This window comes from Fukomys damarensis, unplaced genomic scaffold (assembly GCF_012274545.1).
Source record: "Fukomys damarensis isolate Sample0158 unplaced genomic scaffold, DMR_v1.0_HiC HiC_scaffold_12, whole genome shotgun sequence".
Classification (NCBI taxonomy): domain Eukaryota; kingdom Metazoa; phylum Chordata; class Mammalia; order Rodentia; family Bathyergidae; genus Fukomys; species Fukomys damarensis.
This window is the reverse complement of record NW_022900924.1, coordinates 2,772,916-2,796,891: the sequence shown is the minus strand read 5'-3', so window position 1 is coordinate 2,796,891 and position 23,976 is coordinate 2,772,916. Positions and strand designations below refer to the sequence as shown.

The 23,976-nt window shown below is 40.9% G+C and overlaps 1 protein-coding gene across 3 annotated transcripts in view; it reads right to left on the bottom strand.

The window, feature by feature from the left end:
- Positions 1 to 392: 392 nt before the first annotated feature.
- Positions 393 to 23,976, bottom strand: part of Hscb (HscB mitochondrial iron-sulfur cluster cochaperone) — a 24,253-nt gene continuing 669 nt past the window's right edge. Inside the window, exons 2-6 of one of the 3 annotated variants that reach the window (XM_010603707.3) lie at positions 23,192 to 23,288; positions 22,255 to 22,344; positions 21,522 to 21,666; positions 10,337 to 10,384; positions 7,000 to 7,163 (exon numbers count right to left, since the gene is read on the bottom strand). In XM_010603707.3, coding sequence (XP_010602009.1) covers positions 7,072 to 7,163; positions 10,337 to 10,384; positions 21,522 to 21,666; positions 22,255 to 22,344; positions 23,192 to 23,288 — 472 coding nt within the window. In that variant the 3' untranslated portion in view covers positions 7,000 to 7,071. Of the gene's footprint in view, positions 626 to 6,999; positions 7,164 to 10,336; positions 10,385 to 21,521; positions 21,667 to 22,249; positions 22,345 to 23,191; positions 23,289 to 23,976 lie in introns of those variants that run through there. The other 2 variants (XM_033762289.1, XM_019204505.2) reach the window with 2 other exon arrangements.

Here is a 23,976-nt window from a genome sequence, read left to right as displayed (position 1 = left end):
CAAGAGAAGGTGATTGGCTGGTAACCATCTTGGAGAGAGGCCAGCTGAGCTCCAAACTCAGTGACTGTAGGCTGGCTCCATCAGTGTTAGTCAGAACTGAGTTCAAGTCAGCAGGAGGTCAAGGAATTACGTTGGAGCTGGTAAGAGCATGTAGGGTGTTGAAGGCTGAACAAAACAGGTTCCAGCCTCACAGCCAGAAACCAGCCTGAGCTTCAGAACTAAACAGCAGGCTTGCTGGGATTATCTACTACTCTGACATTAATCTAGGGCTGCTGGCTTACTGGGCTTCATCAACACGGCCATGGACTCTGCCCACTTTGTCTACCAGTGATAGGAAAGACATACCTTGAAGTCCACTCTGTTTTTTTCTTCATTTCTTGTCATTTTTTTTCTTGTTTGCTCTTGTTTTTATGTGAACACTGTAGTTTTTTGTTGTTGTTTGTTGTTCTTTTCTATTCCTTCATTCGCTCTCTCCCATCTTCTTCACCAGATTCGCAGTTTTCATAAACTTGCTTTGTCCTCCAGCCTTGCTTCTGTTTCTCCATCCCCCCAACGTCATTTAAATTTTCTCCCCTGAGGCTGAAATCACCATGCAGATCTTGTGATATAACCCCAAATCTAGTTCCTATGATTAAAGTGGAAAATTTATAGTTACCACAGTTTGTCATGTTTACGCTGTGTGTGATGCTATCATGTTGCTGATCGTGTTACCTTAGTCAAGGTGATGTAGTTGTTCTAATCAGGTGTTCTTCCTGATATGCCAAGACTGAGATTGCCTAAGTGTCATGAACAATAGTACAGGCCAAGGCCAAAGAACCAGGAGCTAGGTCAAAGAGGCAGCAACTTTTCATCCCCGATAAACTGAAGAAGTAGGACCTTTTTTGGTACCAGGGATCGAACTTGAACCCTTGCACTCGCAACGCAGGCAGCAGAACCACTGAGCCAAATCCCTGGTCCAAAGAGGTAGGATCTTGCAAGGCACTCAAAACCCAAAAGCCAGCTACACCTGGAAGACATTTGATGGTTCTAAGTACAAGCAATAAAGCTACCTGAATAAGCAATTCACAAACATCAACCCGAGATTTAAACTAAAATGATAAAAAAGAAAATGAGAGGACACTTAAGCAAGATTCCACCCCAGACTTCCAGCTCACCAAAGGCAAATCCAGGGGGCAATGAGATGGAGCTATTGGAAATCCATCCACTTGGATGCTATAACACTGGAAGTAACAAAGCAGATGAATAAAGCTATAGAAAAAAATCAAAGCAGAAATAATTTCTCAGATAACTACTGAGATTATGATCATAAAGAAAGGCATGGTTAGGCTCCAGAGCAGATACAGATACAACAATATAGAAGCTTAGGAAAGCAATGGAAACCATGAATGCCCAACATAGGAAAGATATGGAATCCATGAAACAGATTCAAACAGATAACCAGGAGATTAAAAATACCATTGAAAGTATACACAGCAGAATGAGCCAATGTGAGGACAGAACATTAGGTCTAGAAGACAGGATTACAGTTAATGAACACGAGAAGAAAAGATTTTTTTTTTTTTGGTACCGGGGATGGAACGTGGGACCTTGTGCTTGCAAGGTGGGTGGCAGAACCACTGTGCTAAGTCCCTGGCCAGAAAAGACTTTTTAAAAATAGCAAGTGACCATAAAAAAATCAATCCTACAGCTGCCTGATGATTCAATGAAGAATAACATAAGATTGATCAGAATCACTGAAAAGGCAGGAGATAGCATGACAAAAAACGAGAAAAAACAAAACAAACACCGTTCAGAGAAGTAATGGCAGAAAACTTTCCAAGGACAGAAAAAGACTATGACAAACAGACAAGTGAGTCGTACAGAAATTCAATTACCTATGATTAAAAAAAAAGGGGGCCAGGGATTTAGCCCAGTGGTTCTGCCACTTGCCTCACAAGCACAAGGACCTGAGTTCGATCCTTAGTGCCAAAAACAAAACAAAACAAACAAAAAAACCTGCATCAAGACACATAGTCAAGATTCCAGAAATTTAACACAAAAACAAAATATTAAAAGCTGTTAGGGGGCCGGGATTTAGCTCAGTGGTTCGGTGGCCTGCCTTGCAAGCGCAAGGACCCAAGTTCAATCCCTGGTACCAAAAGGGGGAAAAAAAAAAAAAGCTGTTAGAGAAAACAAAGCACCTATAAAGGAAGCCCTATCAGAATCATAACAGACTACTCAACATAAACACTCAAGTCAAGGAAAGCTTGGAGTGAAGTATTTCAAGCCCTGAAAGAAAACAACCTCCAACCCAAAGTGATGTACCTCACAAAACTATCTTCCAAAATTGATGGAGGGAGGGCCAGGGATTTAGCTCAGTGGTTCTGCTGCCTGCCTTGCAAGCACAAGGTCCTGAGTTCCATCCTGATACCAAAAAATAAATAAAATTTTAAAAAATAATAAAATAAAAAATTGATGGAGAAATAAGATACTTCCATGACAACCCAAAGAAACACCCAAAGAAATTCATGATTACCCAATCAGCACTCCAAAATGTTCTGAAGGACATTTCGGAAAGAGATAACAAGGACTACAACTCCATAAACCCCAACAGAATGAATACATCAGGCAAGGCAAGCAATTAAACAGAGGGTTAAAAAAAGGAACCAATAATAGGAAAATAACGTGACAAAGATAAGTCAATACATATCAGATATAACCTTCAGTGAACTGGTTTCAAGTCATCAATCAAAAGAAGCAGACCGGCAGGATGGATCACGAAGCAAGATCCAACAATATGCTGCAGATAAGCCACACATTTAATTGAAAAAGAAATTCATAACTGAAAGTCAGAGGATGGAAAACAATATTCCATGAGACAAAAAATTGGAAAAAAGCAGGGGGAGCTATTGTATTTGCAGACAAAGTGAATTTCAAGCCAAGACTGCTTAAGAGAGACAAACAAGGTCACTACATCCCTGTAAAGGAAATAATCCAAGAGGAAGCGATAACAATCATTCATATGTGTGTGTGTGTGTGTGTGTGTGTGTATACCAAATAGCAGTGCACCAAACTATAGAAATGAATACTAACAGACACAAAAAATCAAATAAACACTAACACAATTATAATGGGGTACTGAATATCCCACTGCACAAATACACAAAAAATTAACAAAGAAATATCAGAGCTGAACCAAATGTTTGGTTCCACCCCACAACTTCAATACATATTCCTTTCAGCTGCATATGGGACCTTCTCCAGAGTGGACCACATACTAGCTCACAGAAAGTGCTTAAGGAAAGGCAAAGGAACTGACGTTATCCCATGCATATTATCAGACCATGGTGCAATGGAATTGGAAATCAATGGCAAAAGAAACCACAAGAACTTTATAAACATATGGAAATTAAATAACACCCTCCTGCATGGGTCACAGATGAAGTTAGAAAAAAAAATCAGTTTCTACAATTAAATAATAATGCCAATACAACATACTGGAACTTATAGAGATGCAATGAAAACAGTCCTACAAGAGGAATTTACAGTGGTGAATACCCATATGAGGAAAACAGGATGGGCTCAAATATACAGGCTAAAGAATCTTCTAGAAAAAGAAAAGCAAATGAAGCCCAAAGCTCATATGTTGATGTTGCTTTTTTGTTTTGTTTTTTGAGACAGGGTCTCACTATGTAGTTGAGACTGACCTGGAACTCACTATGTAGCCCAGGCTGGTCTGGAACTCACAGCGATCCTCCTGCCTCAGCCTCCCAAATGCTGGGATTAAAGGCGTGAGCCACGATGCCTGGCTCCAAAGCTCATGTGAGGAAGGAAATTATAATGATCAAAGCAGAAATTAATGTAATAGACTAAGAAGAAAATACAGAGAATCAATGAATTGAAGAGTAGATTTTTTGAAAGATTATATAAAATTGACAAACCCTTACCCGATCTTATTAAAAAAAAAAAAAAAAAAGGTGGGGATTTAGCTCAGTAGTTCCGCTGCCTGCCTAGCAAGCCCAAAAGACCTGAGTTCAATCCCTGGTACCAAAAAAAACAAAAAACAAAAAACAAAAAAAAAAAAGATAAGGAAAAGAATGGGAGAGCTAGGATTCAAATGCAGGCATATTAGTCATCTTGGGCTATTAAAAAAAAAGAAAAAAAAACATGGCTGAGAATACATACTGCTCAGTGGTACAGTGTTTATCTAACACGAATAAGGCCTAGGTTTGATCCTCAGCACTAACAAAAAGAAAAAAAAAATGATGAGATGGCAAATAACAGAAAAAAAAAATTTTTTTTTTGGTACCGGGGATCGAACTCAGGTCCTTGTGCTTCTGAGGCAGTTGCCAGAACCACTGAGCTAAATCTCCAGCCAGAAATCTATTTTCTTATACTTCCAAAGGCTGAAGGCCCATGAAGGTGCTATCATGATCAGTTTCAGTTTGTCTTCCTGATTGGCAAAATTGTAATTAATTTCTTAGAGGCCCCATTCCATATGCAGCTACCCTAGGGTTTAGAATTTCAAAATGAATTCTGGAGGGACAGAAACATTTGGTCCCTAATATCAACACTGACCCCACAGCCTCGGAAGACTTGTTCACTAATTAGTTAAAACCTCTCATTTGTTTTGCTATTATATTGGATTGATGGAAGTGTGTTATTTCACTCTGTCAACAAACCCTAATCCAAATGGGGCTGGCAGTTTTTTAGACAGCTAGAAACTAACTTCTCATGGGGCTTTGTAGGGAACATTTGAAAGTGTTCTGCATTTAGAAGTCCAGCTAAATTGGGAGTTTAGACAAAAAGGGAAAGAATCTGAAAAAGGAAAAATATTAATTCCACTGACCTTAGAAGCCATGACTCAGAAACAATGTCTCTTTTATTCTGCAAATCAGAAATGGTTTGCTGGGAAGCTAACAGCAACAGGTAAAGGGAACATTTCTTTCAAGTTCCTCCAAAGATGTGCTTAAAGCAGTATTGACCTTATTTATTTTTGAGGTCAGGTTGTTTTCAGCATTGCTCTGAAGAAGGAATGGAAATTGTCTATACAAGTTAATTCAAAACCTCCTTTCATCTTCTCTTTTACAGAAGCACTCTATGTAACTGGGACATTTGCTTGCATTTTGATCATTTAAAGGACTCCCGGTGGGTTTTCAGGCACATGACCCTCTGTAAATTGTGTGTGTGTGCGTGTGACTATAGGGTATTTCCAAGAATCTTTACACTAGAGAGCCAATGTGATGAATCTGCCATCTAAAGAGCACTAAATCCTAAAATGTTAACTGAGTATGAGTGGGTAAGTATTCACAAAATGCAAATTTTTGCACAAGGACAATGAGTTGCAGTTTTAAGATTTTGGAGTTTTGCTCAGATCCATGACTTTTTTATTTATTAACAAGTGATTTTCTCCAGAACAATATCGATGTTCTCAGAATTTTTTAATGAGAATTTTGTTTGCTGTTTAACCTTTCCTGATCAAGAGACTTCAACAATCATCCCCCCAACCCCAGAAATTGATCAAGAACGTATACTTGGGCTGGGCATTTAGCTCAGTGGTTCTGCTGCCTGCTTTGCAAGTGCAGGGGTTACAAGTTCGATCCTGGTACCAAAAACAAAACAAAACAAAACCAAAAACCAAAAACCCAACTTATACTGAATTTCCAAAGATCTAGGGAGGGAGGTGCTCTGGGTTGAATTACAGGAGCATGGAAGTCGTGACAAGAATGTTAATTATTGGTGGAGTGATTAAAAACTTCTTCCGCCCACCAGTAGCAGCAAAATCTGGTTTAGTTTTATATCAGACTAATTTTTTTGGGGGGGGCAATTTTTGATACAGGGTTTTGCTATGCAGTTTAGGCTGGCCTTGAAGTAACTAGGTAGCCCAGGCTGGCCTCAAACTTGGGGCGATCCTCCTGCCTCAGTCTCCCAAGTGCTGAGATCACAGGCGTGTGCCACCCTGTCTGGCCAAGACTAATTCTTGGTAAGATTTTCTACAGGCCAAAGATTCTGCTTGTTACCAAACACCCCAAACCAAAGTGACAAAGGAAGCTATTATCTTAGTGAAGGTCATGGCATTAGAAAGAAATTGTGGCTCTTGGGCATAGGCTGGCAAACTCGTGGCCAAATCAGGCCCGCTGTCTGTTTTGTAAATGAAGTTCTCTCTCTCATAAATAAAATTTAATTGAAACCTGGACACCTTCATCTGTTTAGACAGTCTGTGGTTGCTTTATGTTCCAGTGTGAACTGAGTAGTTACTATGATGCCATATAGCACACAAAGTCTAAAATACTCACTATCTGGCCATTTACAGTTTTTGGACCTTTTCTTCTAGGACCTCAAGTTGAGCCCATCCTTACTCCCTCATCTCTGTTCTAGGTGCAACATTCTGCATCAGCGTCAGAGGCATCAGGTGAAGAGCTGACCACGCAAGCTCCGAGTCCTGTTTCCTGACAACCTTTGCCATCCATCAGGGCTTCAGCCACAGAGAGCATCTCTCTCCCTCGCTTCCTCTTTGTGACAGGGTCTCACTATGTAGCTCAGGCTGGCCTTGAACTCACTATAGCCTAGGCTGGCCTCAAACTTGCAGCGATCCTCCTGTGTCAGCCTGCTGAGTGCTGGGATTACAGGTGAGCACCACCACGCCTGGCCAGCATACCTATTCTTTTTTTCTTTTTTTGGTTTTTTGAGACAGGGTCTCACTATGTAGTTGAGACTGACCTGGAACTCACTATGTAGCCCAGGCTGGTCTCGAACTCACAGCGAACCTCCTGCCTCAGCCTTCCAAGTGCTGGGATTACAGGCATGAGCCACCACGCCAGGCGCAGCATATCTATTCTTAATTAGCAGAAGCTAGAAAATAAATACATAAGAACTTTATTTTTCTGTTTTTGGTATTTTGAAACAAGGTCTTGCTATGCAGTTCAGGCTGGCCTTATACTCACTGTGTAGCACAGGCTGGGCTCAAACTCAAGGTGATGCTCCTGCCTCAGCCTCCTGAGTGCTGGGACTACAAGTGTGTGCTATCAAGCCCAGTGGGAACTTTTTAATTTTATTTTTGCTGTATGGGGGGGGCTTTAAATACTTTAGCAGTTACAGGGGAGTCTTCTTTAACTTGATCTTTTCTTCTACATTTGAAAAGTATCTCATCTTTGTTAAAATTTCCTTGGCTTTTTCAAAGTCATCTGAAATAAACAAGAGACAGATATCAGGCTTCATTTTAAGCAAGAATAAAACCAACTCTGTTGACCAAGGCAGTCAGATCAAAGCTGAGCCTGGGCTGTGGAGGGCCCATTGATTCTTCAGTAAATTAACAACAGGGAGGGGGACATTTGGGTTGTTAAGGGGACAGAGATTAACAAAAAGTGCCCAGGAACATGCTTGCTTACAGGGTTCAGATAAATTCTAGAAGCTGACTCTTTTTAGGAGAGTCTCAAGAAATAAATGGGCTGTGTTTGAAAAGCTTTCCCCAGGTACAAATGGTGGCAACAGCCCTGAGCAGGGTGTGGAAGCTCTAGGTGTCTCTGTGACAGACATCAAGGCACAGAGCTGTCCTTAGGGGCTTCCAGGCTCTGGGAATGAAAGACACCCTTACTGGGTGGTCGGCAGTTGGGGTGATTTCTGTGCCCAAGTGAAGTCTGACAGTGTCTGGAGAAATATTCAGTTGCCCTAACTAAGGAGGTGGTAGTGACATCTGGTGGGTGGCAGCCAAAGACACTGCTGAATACTATCTTACAGTGTACAGGAGAGCTTCCCACAACAGTTACCTGACCGAGAATGTTGGTGAGGTTAAGACTGGGAAATCTGACTTAGAGAAAAGTAACACAAATGTGATGAGTGCTAAAATGAAGAGACGTTATATATGTTCTCTTGTGGTGCAGGAGTTTTTAAAAAGATGAGATCCCAGTTGTTGATTTTCTGTGCTAGTTCCCATGCTGAGGATCTGTTCATAAAGTCTTTTCCTATGCCAATGCCTTCGAGAGTTCTACGTAATTTATCTTCCAGCAAGTTTAGTGTTTCTGTTTTAATTATGCAAAAAAAAAAAGTGTGAAGTAGCCAGGGCAACTTAGGGAGAGCTTGTCTCAAAATTAAATAAATAAAGAGGGCTGAAAATGTAGCTCACGACCATGGGTGCAATCCCCAGAACCACGCAAACAAAAAAAAATAGCAAGTCACAGAAGAACACATAAGGCATGATGCTATTTATATGAAGGTCAAAATATGTACACTGATAGACTGTTGTGTTCATATACGATTAAAAATATCAAGAAAACTGAGAGAATGATTAATATAAACTCAAGAGAACGGTTATTTTAAAAGAAAGTATAATGGCCAAGGGTCTACTAGGAGTTTGGAAGACCACGGTTGTATCTTTTGTTTTTCAGTGTTGAGAGTCAAACCCAGGGCCTCGTGAATTCCAGGCAAGCACTACCACTGAGCCATATCCCAGCTCCCATTTTTAAAATTTAATTAAGTATTTTTGGTATTTGAACATTTTTACATAGGGTAAAATATACATACACAATATACATTTGATCATGTTAATCTTTTCTTTTTTCTTTCCTTTTTAATGTGATTCTGAGGATTGAACCTAGGGCCTCATGTGTGCTGGGCTGTTTTTCGAATTTTTCATTTTAAGACAGGGTCTCAATAAATGACCTAAATTGGCCTTGATATAATAATCTTTTCAAGAAGCCAGGATTACAGGTGTGTGCTACCACTCTCAGCTGGTTACATAGCTCGGATGGCACTGTACCACTGAACTATATCCCCAGCCTCAGTCTTGTTTTTTATGTACTCTGACAATCTCTGGCTTTTAATTGGTGCATTTAGCCAGGCATGGTGGTGCGCACCTATAATCCCAGCACAGAAGATGCTGGGGCAACAGAACTGCTGCGACTTAGGCCAGTCTGGGCTACACAGTGAGTTTAAAGCTATCCTGAATTACATGAGACTTTGTCTCAAAAAACAAAACAGAAGCTGGGGATTTACTGACTGGTACCAATATCTGCTTTGCAAGCACAACAAGGTGCTGAGTTCGATCCCTGGCACCAAAAACAAAAAAAAACCCCATAAATTGGTGCATTTAGATCATTGATGTTCAAAGTGATTATACTTATAGTGGGATAAATATCTACAACATTAATTACTGTTTTCTAATTGTTGCTCTTGTTCCTTTTTTTAAAAAAATTTTTTCTTCTTAAAGACAGAGTTTTACTCTGTTGTGTAGGCTGGTCCTGGAACTTGCTATGTATGCAGCTCAAGTGGGCCTTAATATCCTCCTGCCTCAGCCTCTCTAGTGCTGGGATCATTAGCATGTGCCACCATGCCTGGCTTGCTTTTTCAGTTTTTGCAGAACTTGGGATCAATCCCAGTAGTACTCTACCACTGTGTATCCATTTTTTAAAAACTTAATATTATGACAGTGTCTCAATAAATTGTTCAGGCTGGCCTTGACAATACATTTATTTACTTATTTTTTTGTGGTACCAGGGATTGAACTCAGGTCCTTGTGCTCGCAAGGCAGGCAGTGGAACCACTGAGTCAAATCCCCAGCCCTGGCCTTGACATTATAATTTGCCCAAGTAGTTGGGATTGTAGGAGTGAGTCACTGTGCTGAGTTTATTTTTAAAATTCCCTTTTTAAAAAGACAAAGTCTGGATATGCAGCCCAGGATGTCCACGAACTTGCTATATAGCCCTAACTAGTATTGAACTCAGACTTCCCAGTCCTGGGATTACAGGTGTATGCCACCATGCCTGGGTACTTGGAGGTTTTTTTTTTTGCACCAAGGATCAAACTTGGGACCTTGTGCTTGCAAGGCAGGTGGTAGAACCACTGAGCTAAATCCCTGGCCCTTTTTTCTGTTTTGTTTGTTTGTTTTTGAGATAAGGTCTCAATATGTAGTTTAGGCTGGTCTTGAACTCGCTATGTAGCCCAGGCTGCCTTTGAACTTGTAGTAATCTCCCTCCCAGCCTCCCAAGTACTATGAAAACAGGCATGTGCCAACTATGCCCAGCTGAATGTCTTTTTTTAAAATTTTCTTACTTTTTTCAGCATATCAAATATATTTTTGTTTTTCAATATTTTTTAGTGGTTGCCCTCGGATTTGCAATATACATTTACAACTAATCCAAGTTTACTTCCCCCTACTAATTTTTTTTTTTTTTTGGTACTGGGGATTGAACCCAGGGCCCTGTCCATGCTGGGCAAGTGCTCTGCCACTAAGGTACACCCCAGTCCAGATTTATATACATTTTATATCTCCACAGGTACCTATAATAGCCACTCACTGAATAAATGGTTGTATCTCAGTGCTTATAATTTCCACATTAAAGGAAGTCAAGAAATGAAATACCTTGTTCAAAAGCTTTGCTCACATTTTCAGTAAATTCGTTCTGCTTAGCTGAAAAAGAAAGCCATTATCTGAGTTTTTTCATTTAAACAGACATAATATGAAGCAAATAATGCTTTGTAATCATGCTGCCTTGAATATTGTAAGGCAAGGAGTTAAGAATTTTTAAACTTGGTCTCTGTAGATATCATGACATTAGCTGCTTTTTTTTTTTTTTGAGACAGAGTCTTTCTACGTAGTTGCGACTGACCTGGAACTCACTATGTAGCCCAGGCTGGTCTCGAACTCACAGCAATCCTCCTGCTTCAGCCTCCCAAGTGCTGGGATTACAGTCGTGTGCCACCATGCCCAGCTGATATTAGCTGTTATTTAAGGCAAAACTGGCTAGTCACACTGTTTTTCTACCCATGAGAAGTAATTACTAAGGCTTATAAAATAGCTTAATAGCTTAAGAAAGCAGAATAACTTAAGAAAAACTGGGGCAGGGCAGAGGCTGCTAGTTTGCACAAGTGCTCCTCAGAGGCCTGTGTGTGTAAAGGCTTGGTCCCCCACCTGGGGTGCTACTTGGCGGTGGTGCAACTTTTAAGAGAAGAGGGCCACGAGAAGGAAATGAAGTCACTGGGGTGTGCCCTTGAAGGACAGTGGAAGGCTGGCTCCTATTCTTTCTTTCTGCTTCCTGGCAGCCCTGAGCAAGCAGCTTCCTCCCACCATGATACCATCTACCACAGACCTAAAAGCAACGGGGTCAACTATGAACTGAGTACCCCCAAAACGGGAGCCCAAATAAAGCTTTTCTATCTGTACGCTGAATATTTTAGGTGTTTTGTCAGTGATGGAAAGCTGACTAACACAGGGGATAAAGATACGCTTTGATTATCTCCATAAGTTGTCTTCCAGATTTCAGCAAAGAGAAAATTAGCACCTCAAAGTCACCTGTCAGCAGGGCACTATCAAGTATTTTTGCAACAATTTGCAAATTACTATAGTGGTACAGCTTCTCAGGAAAATGACATTCAGATTATATTGTGTCTTCAGAGAGAAGATGAAAAATAGAATAAAGGAGCAGCTACCTCATTATCTTTCTCTTGTTTTTCTCATTAGAAGGTGAGGAATTTATCTGGAGTTGGTGTTACATGCCTGTAATTCTAGTTACTTGAGTGACAGAGGTAGGAGTGTCAAAAGTTCAAGGACAGCTGGGAACAGTGGTGCAAGTCTGTAATCCTATCACTTAGGAGGTTGAGGGAGGAGGATCATTGCAAATTCAAGGACAGCCTGAACTATATAGCAACACCCTGTCTCAAAAAACAAAACAAGCAGTAGTCATGGTCGGGCCTTGGGACCAGCAACCGTCTTAGTTGAGGGACTGAGGAGTTGCAGCTGCCTTGTGTCCTGCTAATATGTATTTCACAGTGGCATTCTGGGGACAATACCTTAACTCAAAGAAGTACCCTGAAAAGTGAGAACTTCAGAAAATTTTTCTATGTTTTACATATGTCTTGAGACTTTGGAAGAAACTGAGATTAAGGATGACAGACTAATTAATCTGGTGAAGAAAATTTCAAGGCAACTCAATGTTCACGTTGTTCAAAGGAAAGAAATGGAATCCATGATACAAATTCAAACAGATAACTAGGAGATTAAAAACTCCATTGAAAGTATATGCAGCAGATTGAGCCCATGTGAGGACAGCTTATGAGAAAGAGAAAACAGGACTGCAGTTAGCAATCATGAAGATTTCTTAAAAATAGCAAGGAACTATGAGAAATCAATCCAGCAGCCGCTGGATGATACAAAGAAAATAACATAAGATTGATAGAAGTCAATGAAAAAGCAGGAGGTGGTAGAAATGACATAAAAAAAAAATCTGTTCACAGAAGTAATGGCAGAAAACTTCCAAAACAGGGAAGAATTTGACCTACAGGTAAGTGAGGCATACAGAACTTCAATTAGATATAATAATAAAAAAAAAATCCTCCCCACCGGGTGTGGTGGTGCATGCCTGTAATCCCAGCACTTGGGGAGGCTGAGGCAGGAGGATGGCTGTGAGTTTGAGACTAGCCTGGACTACATAGTGAGTTCCAGATCAGTCTTAACTACATAGTGAGACCCTGACTCAAAAAAAAAAAAAAAAAAAAAAAAAAAAATCCTCCCCAAGGCATATAATAGTCAAAATTCCAGAAATTCAACACAAGAACAATATATTAAAAGCTGTTAGAGAAAAGAAACAATCACCTATACAGGAAGCTTCATCAAAATCACAGCAGACTTTTCTTTTCTTTTTTTTTTGGTTTTTCGAGACATGGTCTCACTATGTAGTTGAGACCGACCTGGAACTCACTATGTAGCTCAGGCTAGCCTCGAACTCACAGCAATCCTCCTGCCTCAGCCTCCCAAGTGCTGGGATTACAGGCGTGCACCACTACACCCAGCCCAACAGCAGACTTTTCAACACAACTGCCAAGTCAAGGAGAGCTTGAATGAAGTATTTCAAGCCCTAAAAGAAAACCACCTCTAACCCAGATTGATGTACCCTGCACAACTATCTTTCAAAACTGACAGAGTAGATATTTCCATGATAAAGAACACCTGAAGAAATTCATGACCCCCCAAAGAGCACTCCAAAGTATTCTGAAGGATATTCTAGAAAGAGATAACAAGAATTATAACCCATGAACCCCAACAAATGAATCCATCAGGCAAGGCAAGAAACTAAACAGAAGAGGAAAGAAGGGAGCCAACAACATGAAAATAACATGACAAGGATACACATCAGTTACAACCATCAATATCAATAGTCTCGATTCATCAATCAAAAGAAACAGACTGGCAGATAGAATAGATCAAGAAGCAAGATCCAACAATATCCTACATATAAGAAACACATTTAATTTAAAAAGAAATTCATACATGAAAGTAAAAGGATAGAAAATAATACTCCATGTGAACCCAAAAAGAAGCAGGGGTATTCTACTGCAGACAAGGTAGATTTCAAGCCAAGACTGATTAAGAGAGACAAACAAGGTCACTACATCCTTGTAAGGAAATAACCCAAGAGGAAGAGATATCAATCATAAATATATGTGCACCAAATAGCAGCCCACTCAACTACAGAAAACAAATATTAACGGACATGAAAAATCAAATAAAAACCAATAGAGAAAAAGAAAAAAAACCCAAATAAACACTAATACAATTGTAAAGGGGGACCTCAATATCCTACTGCACAAATAGATAAACGAGACAAAAGATTAACAAAGAAATATCAGAACTAAACCAAATTTTGAACAAATGGACTTAGTGGATGTCTACTGAGTGTTCCACCCCACAACATCAGAATACACATTCTTCTCGGCTGCACATGGGACATTCTCCAGAACAGACCACATATTAGCTCACAGAACATGCTTAAGTAAATGCAAAGGAATTGCAATTATCCCATGCATATTACTAGACCATAGTGCAATAAAATTGGAAATCAATGGCAAAAGAAACCACAAGAACTTCATAAACATATAGAAATTAAATAACACCCTCCTGCATGGATCACAGATGAAGTAAGAAAAGAAATCAGATAGTTTCTACAATTAAGTGATAATGCCAATATAACATACTAGAACTTATTATAGAGATGCAATGAAAGCAGTCCTACAAGGGGACTTTACAGTAGAAAATACTCATATGAGGAAACCAGAGTGGGCTCAAATAAACAAGCTAATGTTGAACCTCAATCTTCTAGAAAAAGAAAAGCAAGTGAAGCTGAAAGCTAACATGAGGAAGGACATTATAGAGATCAGAGCAGAAATTAATGCAACGGAGACTAACAATTCAAAGAATCAATGAATTGAATAGTAGAGTCTTTGAAAGATTATATAAAATTGACAAATCCTTAGCAAATCTTATCCCCCTTTCAAAAAAAAACAAAACCCAAAAAAACCACAACAAAAAAAACAAACCTCAAATCCATGCAGTTAGGAATGAAAAGGTGAAATCACAACAGATCCTGTATAAATTCAGAAGATCATCAATACCTAATTTAAGAACTTGTATTCTAATAAGATGGAAAACAAAGAAGAAATGGATATAAATGACCAAAACTAAATCAAGAAGATATAAGAATTCAATTTTTAAATAAGCCAATATTAGCCAATGAAATTGAAGATGTAATTAAAAACCTACCTAGAGGGCCCAGGATTTAGCTCAGTGGTTCTGCCACCTGCCTCCTCTCAAGCACAAGGACCCGAATTCCATCCCTGGTACCAAAACAAACAAATAAAAACTTACTTACAAAGAAAAGCCTAGGGCCTGGGATTTAGCTCAGTGGTGCCACCACTTGCCTTGCAAGCAGAAGGTCGAGTTCAATCCTCGGTTGGAAAAAAAAAAAAAAAAAAAAAAAGTCTAGGCCCTGATGGATTCATGGCTGAATTCTAAAAGAAATTTAGAAAAGACCTAATGCTGCTACTTCTCAAACTCTATAATGAAACTGAAAGAGAAGCAATACTCCCAAATCTATTCCTAGAAGCAAGCATTACCCTGATATCAAGAGCAGAGAAAGGTCCAACCCAAAAAGAGAACTATAGGCCAATCTCCTTAATGAACATTGACACAAAAATTCTCAATAAGATACTGGAGAACAGAACACAGAAAATCATCAAGATTATACACCACCATTAAGTAGGATTCATCCCAGATGAAGGGCTAGTTCAACATATGCAAATCAATAAATGTAATAACTATATAACAGAGCCAAGGACAAAAACCATATGATCCTCTGAATAGTTGTAGAAAAACTTGTTTGACAAAGTCCAATACCTATTCATGATAAAATACCTACAAAACATTGGTATAGATAGTCTTTATCTCATTCTATGACAAACCAACAGCCAACATTCTAAATGGACAAAAACTGAAAGCTTTCATGCTAAAACCAGGAACAAGACAAGGATGTCCACTGTCACCACTCTTATTCAACATAATTCTGGAAACATTAACCAGAGCAATTAGACAAGAGAGAGAAATAAAAGGAATAAGGATAGGAAAGAAAGAAGTTAAATTATTATTTGTGGGTGACATGATACTCTACATAGAAGACCCCAAAAGCTCCACCAAAAGACTTCTAGGTTTAATAACCAAATTCAGTAGCACAGGTGGATACAAAGTCAACACTCAAAAGTTCATGGCCTTCCTGTATTCAAATGAGAAACTCACTGAGGGAGAAATCAAGGAGACAACAACTTTCACAATAGCATCAAAACAAAAAAAGAAAGAAAGAAAGACCGACCTAGGAGTCAATCTGAAAAAGGCAGTAAAAGACTTCTACACTGAAAACTACAGTACTCTGAAAAAGGAGATCAAAAGGATTTCAGAAAATGGAATGATCCTTTGTTCTTGGGTAGCAAGAATCAAGATAGTGAAAATGGTTATACTTCCAAAATTGGTATATAGATTAGGCCAGAAAGAATGGCTGCTATCAAAAAATCAGCCAATAACAAATGCTGGCAGGGCTGTGGGAAAAAAGGAACCCTACTCCAGTGTTGGAGGAAGGGTTCACTGGTACAACCACCGTGGAATCAGCGTGGAGATTCCTAAAAAACTAAAACTAGAGGTTCCATTTGACCCAGCCATTCTCCTTTTTGATGTTTTCCCCAAAGAATTAAAAGCATCATACCACGCTGATATACGCACACCCATGTTTATATTGGCACAGTTTGTAGTAGCTAAATCTTGGAAATAGCCCAAATGCTCACCAACTAAGGATGGATAAAGATTTTTTTTTAATACAATGGAGTACTATTCTGCCTTAAAGAAGGCTGAGCTTCAGAGATTTTTAGCTAAATAGATGCACCTTGAGACCATACTCTTAAGTGAAATAAATCAGACACACAGGAGGTGGGTGTTGTGGTGCATGCCTGTAATCCCAGCACTTGGGAGGCTGAGGCAGGAGGATCACTCTGAGTTCAAGACCAGCCTGGGCTACATAGTGAGTTCCAGGTCAGTCTCAACTACATAGTGAGACCCTGTCTCAAAAACCTAAAAAAAAAAAAAAAGTTAGACACACATGTTTAAATATCTCATTGTTTCTCTGGTATAAGAAACCAAAAGGATTAAAATGTATAATAGATATTGGGAAATGGATAGAAAATGTTCAAGGGAGGAGGGAGAAAGGAAGGAAAGGTATAAGAAAAAAGTGAAAATAGAAGGAAAAGATAGAAATGAAGCTTTTGTACATAGGGAGAGGGGAGAGAAAGGGCTTCAGGAGACAGGGGAATGGGAAAAAGAGGCAAGATGTATCATACACAGGTGCAAATTTCCTATGACGAGTGTTACCGTTATGCATGCCTAAAACGTACCAATAAACGTTTTCCTGTTAAAAGCATGTTCAGGCTATAGCTGGGTATACTCAGTATTTTTACCAAGCTTGAAATCAAGAAAGAAAGCAAGATGGTTCTGCCGCCCGAATTGCAAGTACAAGGTTCCCGAGTTCGATCCTCGGTACAAAAAAAAAAGAACAAAGCAAGCAAGCAAGCAAGCACAAATCCCATTTAAAAAGTTTTCAGTTTCAACAAAAGGAAGAGCCTGAAGAGTTGATGCCTGCAGAGTTGGAAAAAAGGATTGCTGAAAATATTAAAAAGAAGCTAAGTACTTTATATTAGGACAATAGGAAGGATGACTTGAGGGCGTACTGGGAAACAAGACCCCACCCTACACACTACAAAAAACGAAAGACTTTGCTTTGAGAGGAGAGGCCGGTGGCAGAATACTCTTTTCTAGGCTGAAGAGGAAAATGTTTCCCAGAGTTCAGCCATCTAGGCACTAAGAGGCCTCTTCAGCCACAATCCAAGGTATCCTGCTATGGCTTGAGTGAAACCGGAAGTGCAAAGAGACCCGAGAAAAGTAGAGAAGCCACGTAACTGGACTATATGAGGAAAGCTGCAAGGAGTAACTAAAGCTAGCCCAAGAGAGAGGCCATGGAGGCTAAAACCACTAGGAATCCCATAGGAATAGGGCTACCCAGACCTTTCCAAAATCATGTATGACCATACCTCACCATGGGCACTGGACATAGAATGATAGGATTTAATGTTTGCCCTGCTGTGTTTTGGTCTTGCTTCAGTTACATTGGTTTTTATCCTCCTGTTCTCCTTTTTGGAATAGGAATGTTTACCCTCTGCCTTTGTATGATAAACTTTTGATTTTTACAGGGGCACACAGCTAAGTGCTTGCCTTAAGTCTCAGAGAAGGCTTTGGACTTGGACTTTTCAGCAATGCGGAAACTGTCAGAGCTTTGGAAACTCTTAAGAGATGTACTAAATGCATTTTGCATAAAAGATACACATGAATCTTTGGGAGGGCCCAGGGAGGAATGTTATGGTAGAGATCGAGTGCATCCCCGCCAAAGCCTCCCCCACCCTCTGCCAAAGCCTCTTGATCCTACCGGGACTCTTCAAAGGACTGAACTGTGGGGTGCTATAGCTGACTTGGAGTTGGGTGGTGGGGCCTGAGCTGGAGAGAGGTCGATGGGAATAGGACTGTAAGGGTATGTTTCCCCGCCTGACTCCTTTGTTCACTCTCTGCCTCCTGGTTGCCACGCTGTGAACAGCTTGCCTTTGTCAGATGTTGAGCCATGCATTCCTGCCTTGGATCTAGTCAACTGTGGTCTAAAAATATGAGCCCAAATAAACCTCTCCTTGTTTAAAAAACAACAAAACTAAAACCAAAAAATGTTTAAGGCTAGCTTAGGAAACTAAGTGTGAGCCCTATCTCCAAAACAAAACAAAACAAAAAACAAAGCTAAGAATACAAATCTTACTCTTATTGGTGGAGCCTTTGCCAAGCATGTGTGACATTCTGGGTTCAGTCCTCTGCACAAAATAGCAGAGGATGCTTACAGCTTTGTTTTCCACATATGAATTTTATCAATCATGTATACGTTGCCTTTAATCATAGACCTTTCAATACATTATTTATCCAAGGTAGGCAATGACAGGCATCAGGGGAACTGTCTCATGGTGACATGGTGAGAACTTCGAGCCCAGAGCTTGAAACTCCCCTCAGCTAGCAATGTGGAGTCAATATAGGACCCTGGACTGCAGGTCTCAAGGTTCTTAATTCCCAACCCACAAACTAATTAGTTCTGTGTCCTTGAGCCTTCACTTTACCTAGGCCTTATAAATAACTACAGGGGAGGCAATTTAGGAATAAATCTAAATTAAGTCAGTTACCTGTGCAAAGTCAAATGATCCTTATCGGGCTAGAAGAAGTATTTTATGTGTTTTATCACTTGAGGGCCTTGACTCTGCACTATATTCTCAACCCTTTTTTCTTTTTTGGGGAGGGTAGCATTGAGACAAGGTCTTGCTATTAGTGTAGGCTGTTTCTGAACTCACAAATGTAGCCCAGGCTGGTCTCGAACTTTCGGCAATCCTCCGGCCTTAGCCTCCCGTCTAGGATTACAGGCATGAGCCACCATGCCTGGCTATTTTTTTGATACAGCGTCTCACTATGTATATGTAGTTCAGACTGACCTCGAACTCACTGTCTCAGCCTCCAGAGTGCTGGGATTATAGGTGTGTGCCATCATGCCTGCCTTTTATTTTCTCATTTTGAGACACGGTCTCACAAAGTTGCTAAATATCCCTGGTTCAGTTTGAACTTGTGATCCTCCTACCTCAGCTTTCCAAGTATCTGGGATTAGAGGTGTATCCCACTGTACCAAGCTATAAACTTTATCTTCACCTCATGTAATTTATTCCTTGTAAGGACCAATACTAATAGCATGTTTTGGGTTTTTTTTTTCTAATGCTGGGGATTGAATCCAGCATCTTGTGTATGCTAGGCAACTGCTCTACCACTGACCATGGGGCAATTCCCCAGCTTTTTTTATTTATTTGTTTTTTATATTTTGAGACAGAGTCTCACTAAGTTGATTGGCCTCAAACTTGTGATCCTCCTGCCTCAGTCTCCCAAGGAGATGAGATTATAGTTATGTGCCACCATGTTCAGCTAAAAGTCTCCATCCTACAGGTTTGAGGAAATGAAGGCTCAGATGGGTGAATTCACTTTCTCAAGGTCACACAAAGTCACCTGCAGTGCTGGGACCACATCCAAGCCTACCTCCTTGTTATGGTTTATATCTAGATGTCTCCCCAAAGCCTTGTGCAGTCATTGGTAAGGATTAGGGAGGCGAATGGATCACAGGGGTGTGATACGCATCAGTGAATTACTTCAGTGATGAGTTCATAGCTAAATGTGACTTGGGAGGTGAAGACTGCACGGAGGAGGCGGGTCCGTGGGGCACAGCCTGGTTTATCTCCCTCCTCCCTTGGTCTCGCTCTGCTCCTCCGTCAGGCCATAAGGAAGCCCCTTTTGTCATGTGCCCTGCGTTGGAGCCAGCCCACCATGGACAGAAGCCTCTACAAACTGTGAGCCAAAATAAACCTTTCGTACTTCTACTTGTGGGGCTTGGATATTGTGTCCCAGCAACAAGAAGGCAACTAAGACACTACCCCTGGAGCTTCATACTGCCTTGCCTTCCAGAGCAGCTTAGCCAGGTCTTCTGACTGTACATTCTATTTTTCTGTACACCAACCAGACTCACTGTTATTGATAGATTCCCCAGCTGTGAGCTCCTCACTACAACTTTTATCTTACTGTTTTTAGCCTCTTAGCTTGTTATTATTCACTCATTTAATAAAATTTACTCTAAAAGAGAAACAAAAGTCACACATCATTTCTGCTTCTGCAGAAGTCCGATGGGAGAGGTTGCACTGATAAAACAACATCACATAGTAAAGTTACAACTGATTTGGTCTTACGAAGGACAGGTACTCAGCAGGGAGGTCAAAAAATGTTTCTCAGGAGTGATGCCTCTCCTAGATCTGAAAGAAGAGTTAACTCAGGATGGAGATGAGAGTTTCTGAAAATAGTAACATCAAGGCCCTGGGGTAGGAGGGTGCCTGGTACAGAAGAGGAACTGAAGTGACCACTGGGGTTGGAGAATGGGGGACAACATGGAGAGAAGCAGAGGTCAAACCACGCAAGGCCTTGTATGCTATGCTAGGGTTTGGTTTTAAATCTGAGAGCAGTGGGAAGCCACATAGAGTTTATAAGCAAGCTCAAGCATGGTGATTAGAGTTGAGTTTCAAAAAGATAACATAGGGTTACTGTAGGAATACTACCTTAGGCTGGAAGGTAGGCCACTCAGAAGCTACTGCAGTTGTCCAGGTGATAAAAATTGGTAGTTTGGGGCTGAGCATTTAGCTCAGTGGTGCTGCCACCTGCCTTGAAAGCAGAAGGTCCCAAGCTCAAGCTCCAGGAGCACCCCCCCTCCCCCAAAGAATGGTAGCTTGGAACAGGGTGGCAGCTGAGACAGAGAGGTAGGCGGTTAAAATGAAGATGGGTGGATGAATTTGAAACACATTTGTATCAGCTTTTTAAGATTTGCAGGGCTATAAATCAAACCCAGGGCCTTCCACACGCTAAGCGTGTGCAGTCCGAAGGCCCGGCTAAGTGCTCTGTCATTGTGCCACATCCCTAGCCTTCAGGTGACTTTAAATGGATTGACTGCGGTAATGTGGGAGGGTCTCAGCCAGTCAAGCAAAGGCAGCAATTGTTAATACAAGTTAACTACAGAAGGAATTCTGCTTCAAGACTGTAACACAGAAATCTGACCTGTGTTTCCAGCCTGCCGGACTGCCCTACACATTTTGATGTGACAGCCCCTATAACCATAGGAGCTAATTCCTTAAAATAAATCTCTATATGCTATTAGTTTTCTGGAGAACCCTGATTAAAATTTTATGAAATAAAGTGGAAAACAAAAAATGAGTCAGATCAAGGTTGCAATGTTTGCCCTATTGCATATCTGTTGTGTGATGTTGGGCATTTCTGCCAATTTCTGAGACCCAAGGTCCTTGTTAGAGATAATAATAGTATCTAAATGATGTCATAAGTGGAAAAGGTCACTGCAATCTGCAAAATACAATTACATTTTTAGTTTAAGGCTGCCTTCCTAGGATTAGAAATGTTGCAAATTTAACTGCCAGACAAAATTGGTATTAGTACGATCAAGGAAAAAAATACTCCCTGGGTCATTATGATGACCAACATATGTATAGTCTTTATGTTCCTGTCTCATTTAACCTTGACTCACAATAGCAACACAATGATTTGGTGGTATTTTATATTTTACCTCTGACAGTGGATTCAACCTCTTTTATGGCAGCTTCATTTTGAGCTTCTGCAAGTTTTTCATTAATTTCCATTATTTCCACGAGGAACTGGTTGTCCATTTCATAATCTGTCCCTTCAGGAATGTCTATTCCATGGAGCTTTAGCTATTAGGGCAAAGAGCAAGAAAGATAATTCTGGTTCAAGACATTGTGGCCCAAGTCAGTAAATCCTGTACTTCCTTCAGAATACCACTTGGGGAAAACTTGAACTGTACTGGAATGAAAGTCTGACAGGAGGCTGCCAAAAGCTTGGACTGAGACAGGAATACTGGTCCAGGATTCCACTTTCTGCTGCCTGAAATTGTGTGGTTCTAGGACATCATTCCTATAAGAAGTTGAAATTGATGTTTGTAAATACTATTTAATTCTAAAATTTTATGGATGTTCTTGAAAAAAATACACCTCAAATTATTGCACACTAAGAACTATCATCGTCAAATCCCTGAAACTTATAGAACATAGTTAAAACAATGCATCTGGGACAAGCAAGATTTGCGAAGAATATCCACAGAAAGCTATACTTCAGTAGTATCTTTCTTTTTCTTTGTATAGTACCTTTGAGGCTAAGTATCACGGGGATCTTGGATTAGCTCAAGTTCAAGCACTCTTCTGTGGAATACAGAGGAAGCAGCCATCCTACATGACAATGAACGATAGGAAGTCATACATAGAAGGGATGGGAAATCACCTTACTAGGTATAGTCCCCTACTCAGGGGGGCCAGGAGAGTCTTATAGGCCTCATTCACCATGGTTGAATGCTTCTCTGAGAATTCCTTTTCAGTCTGTTAGAAATGAATATAGTCTTATTACCACTGAAATCAGTATTCTTAAATTCACTTTTTTTTTCCCTTGTGGTACAGGGGAGTAAACCCAGGGAGCACTGAAATATATCCTCAACCCTTTTAATTTCATTTTATTTTGAGTCAGGGTCTTGCTCTATAATCCAGGTTAGTCTGATAGTCCCTGCATAACCCAAGGTGGCCTTGAACTTGAGATCCTCCCACCTCAACCTCCTGAGTGCTGTGATTATACATGTACGTCCCACCAAGCCTGGCCTTATTTATTATTATTTTTTGTGGTACTAGGCATTGAACTCAGGAAGGCTGAGCTACTTCCCATGCTCTTTTGATTTTCAGACGAGGACTAAATTGGCCAGGCTAGCCTTTAATTGGAGATCCTCCTGACTTAGCCTGTGGTGAGGCATTGAGTACCTGTGGTTACAGGCATGCACCACTGTGCCCAACTTTTTATAATATGCTGATGCGCAGGTGACTAAAGAAGTAGCCAAAGTACGTAAAACTGGTGTTGGACGAGGTGTCTTTATTTTTCTAAATGTTTTTTTTTGTTTGTTTGTTTTTTTGTACTGGGGATCGAACTAGGGTCTTTGCGCTTGCAAGGCACGCGGCGGAACCACTGAGCTAAATCCCCAGCCCTATTTTTCTAAGTTGTATGGAACATCAGAGAGAAGCTATAAGTGGATGATACCTCCAGGACCTGCCTGGTTGGGGATGCCACAGATGTAGCTCGTTACTCAACTCCGTCCCGATAATGTCATTAACCACAAGGCCACTGCCACCCCCCCAGTATGCGCACACGTTTGGGGAATAACTGAGGCAGCCAATAAACTACCTGAGACCTCTGGCTGAAGAAATCGGGGTGGACGAGGCGCTGTAGCTGCTGGTACTTACGCTGGAGCTTTGTGGTGTCAATTCGGAAGGAATGGTGGCTGGAAGAAAATTGGGAGATGAAATTCGTGCAGCAAATACTACAGGTTTATCTACTACAGGTCTGGTTCCTGCTCTCATGGGGAAGGCGAAATAAAATCGGACAAACGTGGTAAACTGCTCTGAAGGAAAACAGAACAAGGCCGGATAAGGGAGCTGCGGAGAAAGACTATCAGAGGAAGTAGTCACCAGGCTGGAGAACCGCAAGCGCAAAGACCACGACGGCAGCTTATTTCAACCCAGTGCCCTTCGTTTTCTCCTCATTTCCTCTCCGGTTCGGCTCTGCCCACACCTTCCCTCCTCTTTCCAAGCTTCTCAACCTTCAAGGGAACAAAGGGAAAACCTCCATTTCTTGGACTGTACCTCTTGATTACCACTTTCCTCTTAAACCTGGCCCACAACTTGGTCTATCCAGTGTATAATTTTTGTTTTGTTTTGTTCTGATGTGCTCTGCGGCGGACAGAACACCAGGGACTCTCGCAAGCTACGCTGGTGCCGTACCACCGAGCTAAAGCCCCTTAGTTCCTCATCCCGGTGGATGGTACGCGGAGTACACCACTTGCCTCTGCAAAGTTTCAACCCCACCTCAAGCTCCTCGGCCCGACCCCTTCCCCCGAGCTCCGGCCGTGGCCGTCTCCACCCTCTTCCCACAGGTTCCGCCCCGCCAAAGCAAACGGGGGCCCCCAGTTC